At 36.6% G+C, this 6,000-nt stretch overlaps 2 protein-coding genes across 2 annotated transcripts; one reads left to right on the plus strand and one right to left on the minus strand.

Moving 5' to 3' along the window:
* Positions 1-2,835: 2,835 nt before the first annotated feature.
* LOC129247797 (60S ribosomal protein L7) lies at positions 2,836-4,000 on the minus strand. Its single transcript, XM_054887110.1, has 3 exons — positions 3,901-4,000; positions 3,493-3,809; positions 2,836-3,420 (listed from the first exon to the last, which is right to left on the minus strand). The coding sequence occupies exons 2-3, from the start codon at positions 3,807-3,809 to the stop codon at positions 2,961-2,963; spliced, it is 777 nt and encodes a 258-aa protein (XP_054743085.1). The 5' UTR covers positions 3,901-4,000; the 3' UTR covers positions 2,836-2,960.
* On the plus strand, positions 3,808-5,655 carry LOC129247798 (RIP-like protein). The gene is made up of 5 exons (XM_054887111.1): positions 3,808-4,072; positions 4,287-4,660; positions 4,722-4,796; positions 4,870-5,144; positions 5,352-5,655. Exons 2-5 carry the CDS (start codon positions 4,538-4,540, stop codon positions 5,554-5,556), a joined length of 678 nt encoding a protein of 225 aa, XP_054743086.1. The 5' UTR covers positions 3,808-4,072; positions 4,287-4,537; the 3' UTR covers positions 5,557-5,655.
* The last annotated feature ends 345 nt before the right edge of the window (positions 5,656-6,000 follow it).

Raw genomic sequence — 6,000 nt, forward strand, 5'->3', positions numbered from 1 at the left:
TGTTGTGCTTCCTATACCAATTCCCAGTCCCTTACCGGCGATATCAAGGCGTTGTTATTGAATCGTTTCGAAAGCATGCAATATTAAAAAATTGGTTTGTTTGTGAGATGCCCCATCTTCTTTAACAATATCGCCCACTTTTCATAATTATTAAGGCATTGCTATGTTATGCATCTGTTCCTAGTCTCATTGCTCTACCATAAATGATTTTGAAATCATGCAATATTAGAAACTGGTCTGCATGGGAGGTGGCACGCTCTATTTACTAATTTAGTCTACTTTTTGGCGTTACTAGGACATTGATATTTTAAACATCTCTGCGAAATCGTGAAACTCTACCATGAATGGTATCGAAACTATACAATAATTAGGAATTGGTTTATATGGGGCCTGCCACGCCTTATTTACAAATGTCGTCCACTTTTCTGAATTTTTAAGGTATTAATATTATATTTTATGTCCTTCCTGAGATGTTTGGACACCTACTCAGGATGGACGACAGCAGGATTACGAAAAAGATCTTTAACTCTCTTATTATGGGCGGTGAAAAGCGTGGAAAAGCCAAGAAGATGGGCAGACGATGTTGATGCAGATTTACGTCTTATAAATGCTAGGAGAAGTGACGCAATATACCGAGCCGTATGGAGCGCGATTGTACAGGAAGCACTGGCTCACTCATTGTTGTGGTAACGATGATCATCAAATTTCAGTATTCAGGCACGAATGGCTCCGAAAATATGTAATACTAAAATATTGGTTTGTATTGGAGGTGCTGCACCATTACTTTTCTTGTGTGAAACTGATCGTTTGCAAATTTGAAATTCTTTGCATTTTTTTGAAGTGAAACTTCTTAGGCGTCGATGGACGAGCGAGAATGGAGAGTAAAATTTCGAGGCCATGCAACGTTTTGGGCATTTTCGTTGCGCGAGAGAGAAAAAAGATATAATGTAGAGGAAAAGGAGAGAGAGGGAGAGCTATACCTTATATATATCTTAGATACACTTTAGGCTATTTTTCCTTGTGGTTACTAATTTCTAGTGAGAAATAACACTGCCTACTTTTTGGCGCTTGTTTGTTGGTGCAAACTTGTGGGAAATTTATTTTTGGTGCCTACTTTTTGGCTTTATATTTGCTTGGTGCCTATTGTTTGGGGCGTTTTTTGGTCCCAATTTTTTTGGCGTTTTTTTTTGTAACTACTTTTTAGCGCTTCTTTCCGTTTTCTGGCTAGTGCTTGTGCGTACTATGAAGTGCTATCCATTCTGGCGTCGGATTTATTGGTATTTCCTTGCTGTAATTTGCGCCGTTGCTGCGGTCCTGGAATTGCTGCGTTTGTGCGGGTGATAAACGTTCGGAGTAGTGCGCGTTGTTGCCACGGTTTCTGTCCGGCACTTACCTACACCGCTCGACCCTTCTCCGTTTTTTGTAAATTTTGTCTATTTGTATTCTCTGCAAATGTTATGAATTTATTTATTTAGATATATATTCTTTCTCTCTCTCGGGTCTCTCCCTCTTTCTTTGTCTGCCTTGAAAGTTTCACTTCTGCTATGTGTACTACGCTACACGCACTTTTTCTTTTGTTTGATAGAACTAATCGTCCCCTTAGTATTAAAATAGCCTATAATTTTTTTGATGTTTTGAGAAAATGATTTTCAAACTTTTTGTCGAAAGTAGCTCTCACTCAAATCTCGTTATGTCTGTAAATATTTATTATTTTTTGACTGACGTTTTGACCCACTTTGTGGAACCAGAATTTGACAAAATTTTTACCACATATAAAATCGACGATGGCGAATCCAAAAATTAAAAAAAAAAATAATAACCTATGAGCACTGTTCGGCTCATATTAAACTTTGACTGCGAAAATTAAAGCTGCTGCTTCACAGTCGGTTCTACGTAACTGGAACGACACAGATCTACATAAACATATATCCACTTCTGCAGTATTCTCAAAAAAACGCATGGCTATATTTTATGCTGTTACAACTCCATTTGGAACATGTTCGGAAATTGGACATTTTTTACATCTTCTGTTTTGAAGTAATTTATAGACCCCTAATTCAATGTATTCGCCTGGTTTGAAATCGTAATTTATTGGTATATCCATTTTTAGATTTCTGTTTGACTGATCATACCCAGACAACTAGTGATTCGTTTGGTATAATCAACATTTTATTTTAAAATTTCTTTTGCTAGTCCATATTTATTATTTGAAACTGCTGATTGTGCTCAAGTACAGTGACACGTTTTATATAATTTTTTATTCTATTCAGGGTAAGTTGGTATTAGAGATCATGCCAACAAATTTGAAAAACTTTGCCTTTTTTATAGACTATCAGTTTCGACTCCTTCGAATGGGTATTAAAAACTTTGTGATTTTTCGGAAAATACAATAAAAACGATATTTCTGTTACAATGCACAGAAAAATAAGAAATGCATAAATTCTTTGTACACTCAGGCTATATATGCATCTCAATACACGAAAAAAATTACTGTTATACCAAAATTAGCTGGAAAAAACGTTTTCACCAACGAACTTCTAATTGGACAAACGAGTCGCCATTATCCCTATGGTTTACTTAATAAACGAATTGATACAACACATCAGTTAAATCATAAATGACGAAAATATTCCATTCGTCCGACTGACAATATCCTCACTGGTGGTTTACAGAGAGAGATTTAATATATTAGCTCTTTGCCTTAATGTGCTTAGGAAATCAACCTATTTGCTAACTAATTACCGTTAAAGATGGTAGTTGTCGAGAGTAACTTTTTGTAATATTGACTGAATATGCAATACTTCAAAATTCCTATTTGCTATGTATAATAAGCGCTTTTGTATTAAAAAAGATTCTTTTCCATTTTTATTGTTATATTTTTGGAATAAAAATACTCCACCTTCTACACCAACAATATTCCCTCAAGCAACGGGTGAACCCATAATTTATACATTTTTTTTTTAAACCATCTTGCGCAGCAATCTGTTGATTTTGTCTTCACGGTTACCGAAATCACCACCCTCGACGTAGTGATTAGCCTTCTTGCGCCAGCCACCGGTTGGAGTATTCAGCTTGAATGGCCACAGGAAATTGGAGGCCTTTTTGAATTGGGATCCAACAGTGAAAATTTCGTGCACCAAATCTTCAACGCACTGAATGTTATGCGCCTTGCGCAATTTACGTTCGATCACAAAGTTGTCGGTGATGGGAACACGTTGACGATTGTGCTTGACATAACCGCGTTTGTAAATCAATTCGCGAACCGATTTCAGATTTGGATAACCCCAGGTAATGTAGGGTTCAGCAATACGCAACATGTTGATTGTAGCTTTGTTCAATTTGATGAACACACCATTGTTAATCTGGCGCAGACGGAACAACTGCAAAACTTTACGCACTTTTGGTGCAACTTTGTTGATACTATTGACGTTCAAAAGAAAACAAATTTTTAGTTATTGCGCTACTGAAAAAAAGTTCACGTTCAAAACTCACCCGCGAATACGGATCACAAAAGCCAATTTGGCCTCAGCAGGCACATAAAATTGACCGCGTTTCTTGGCCAAACGACGTAGCTTGATTTCACGGCGTTCCGAACGTAGATATTCGGCTTGGTATTTCTCAGCACGCACCAAGTTTTCACGTTTGCGTAGCGCAACCACGGCAGTACGCTTTAGTTTACGTTTGATCAAAGTAGCACGTTTGCTAGCTACTTTTTTGCTGTATTTCAGCTTCGACTCGGGGACAGCAGGCAACTTTTTGGAAGATTTGCCCTTTGCTTCGGGCTTCTTTGCGGCTGCGGTGGCAGTCATCTGCAATAGCAACAATATGGGAACATTTTAGAGACATTTAAATTTAGTTGGAATGCACTGAAAGGGCAAAAACACGAAAATATTAGCTAACCTTAACTTGTCACTTAGCACGTTGAAAGAGAAAAGGAAAAGGCGAAAGGAAGTTGATGGCCATATTGGATGCGGTATAGAGATTCGTTCGTTAGGTTGGCAGAACTGTTGAAAATGGTAGCTGCCAAATAAATCAGTTGGATGGTTTGTGTATTAGCTAAAGCAAAGAGATGGTAAGAAATTGAAGAATTTGTTCTAGCTGATTTTGTTTGTCACTTTGAATGGATTTTTAATTGATTCATATTTTATAACGAAATTTAGTAATCTGGTTAGATTTTTCTATGATTTATTGCTAGATTTATTGTGCTTTTGTTTCTTTGTATAACCTTAGTTACAGGAAAAATAATTTGCAATTTGTTAAATAAATATTTTCCTGGTCATTTCTAGGTTCTAGTTCTTGTTTTGACTCGACAGAAAGCTTGCTTCTGCGAAACCTATTCGTGCGCTGTAAATGCTTCGCATTTGTTGTTGCAATACTTATTCATAGAACATGACAATTAAAACCGCCAAAAACAGCTGCTTTTGTTAGCTTCTAAAAAAATTTCAATATATGCAAGTAATTTCATAATAAATACATTTTGGGATTTAGAAAGCACAATTTGAGACTGAAGCGAATAAATTAGGCAAAATTGGAAAACATGTCACTGGAGTGTCCTCTAAACCCTGTGTATCGCACAAGCGTCGAGCAGAAGCGACATTCGAAAAGCGCCGCCAAAATATATCGCTATGGATCACCAAAGATACGAGATCAGTTGCGAGATGTTAGTAAACACAGTTCTTGCTCGATCAGTTGTATAGCTAATCCTTTTATATTTGATTTAGAAATGTCGCATGCGGATGCGTGAAGTGAGGCAAGCCCATTTCAGCAGGCGTAGATTAGCAGATATAACTGAAGAAGTAAGTTTCCGCTATGTGTTCAAATATGAAATCAAGAAGCTGTTAATGCTTATAATTTGAAATCACCATCTAGATCGATCTAGATAAGTTGATGCGGGAAGAGCTTGCTAGCTTGGAAAGTGACTTGCGCTTGCAGGAAGAAATTTACAAGGAATTACGCGATGAAATGAACGACTGGTTAGTGCAGGAATTGGAAGCCGAGGAAGCCTGTTTAATGGACGCAGCTTATGAAGACAGCAATGATATAACTGTTATATGCCCCATTTGTGAACAGAATAATCTTTCTGGTACATTTTCAAATGAGTACCAAGAAAATATCGCCTGCTTTAGTTGCAAATGTGGCGTAAGGTGTGTGAAAGCTGAAAAATTTATGCTCATCACTAGAGATCGGATTTTTATGCAAATTGAATATTTTATTATGATGAGTTTCTTCCTAGGTGCGAACTTCATGTGATGTTTAACAAAATATGCACTTGCATAAGAATCCGATCTCTACTCATCACATATCTTCACGACTGTACAAATCTAAAGTACTTAATTTACGATTAATTTTAGCTTCAACTACTCGGCTAAACCTGTGGAACTGCGTAAAACACTCCATGCTCAGATAGATGTTCACGAGCAAAAGTGTGAGGCAAAACTCACTTTCTTTTTGGAACCGCAAAGTGTACGCAATGATGGAGAGATTCAAACTGCTGATGCGGGTGTAAATAATCTCTGTGCTATATGTGACAAATGTGACTATTTTTATAGTTTTTAAGAATCTACTTATTATATTATATATACAACATATTTATTATCTATTACAATACAAAATTATAACTTGAGGAATTGAATTAAAGCTTGTCTGCATTTTGAACTTTTGTTTTTACTCAGTAAAAGGGGAAAGGCTAACCAGCATTACTTTTATACCGTGGGCTTAATGTGTTAATGCATATTGATTCGGTTTTTTAGTTGGAAATCCAGCCCATTCTGTTACGGGAGCCGCAACAGCAAGACGCACACCACTAATTGGAGAAGGAGCTAGGCCAGAAAAGGGTATATGTAACTGTATTACATTTTTCACATCACTGGAGGAATCAAAAAAAGTTTATATTAGTCAGCGACAATGAAACTTTTTAATTGTGAAATAATTTTCAAAAGTATCTTCTACAAACAAACAATGCCATTTATCTATATATATAAAAATGAAATGATGTTCGTT

This window comes from Anastrepha obliqua, chromosome 5 (assembly GCF_027943255.1).
Source record: "Anastrepha obliqua isolate idAnaObli1 chromosome 5, idAnaObli1_1.0, whole genome shotgun sequence".
Classification (NCBI taxonomy): Eukaryota; Metazoa; Arthropoda; class Insecta; order Diptera; family Tephritidae; genus Anastrepha; species Anastrepha obliqua.

Coding starts and splice junctions, on each gene's coding strand:
- LOC129247797 (XM_054887110.1), bottom strand. CDS start 3,809: ATGACTGCCACCGCAGCCGCAAAGAAGCCCGAAGCAAAGGGCAAATCT. Junction 3,421..3,492: donor TTTGTGATCCGTATTCGCGG/GTGAGTTTTGAA, acceptor GAACGTCAATAG/TATCAACAAAGTTGCACCAA.
- LOC129247798 (XM_054887111.1), top strand. CDS start 4,538: ATGTCACTGGAGTGTCCTCTAAACCCTGTGTATCGCACAAGCGTCGAG. Junction 4,797..4,869: donor TAGCAGATATAACTGAAGAA/GTAAGTTTCCGC, acceptor ATCACCATCTAG/ATCGATCTAGATAAGTTGAT. Junction 5,145..5,351: donor AGTTGCAAATGTGGCGTAAG/GTGTGTGAAAGC, acceptor GATTAATTTTAG/CTTCAACTACTCGGCTAAAC.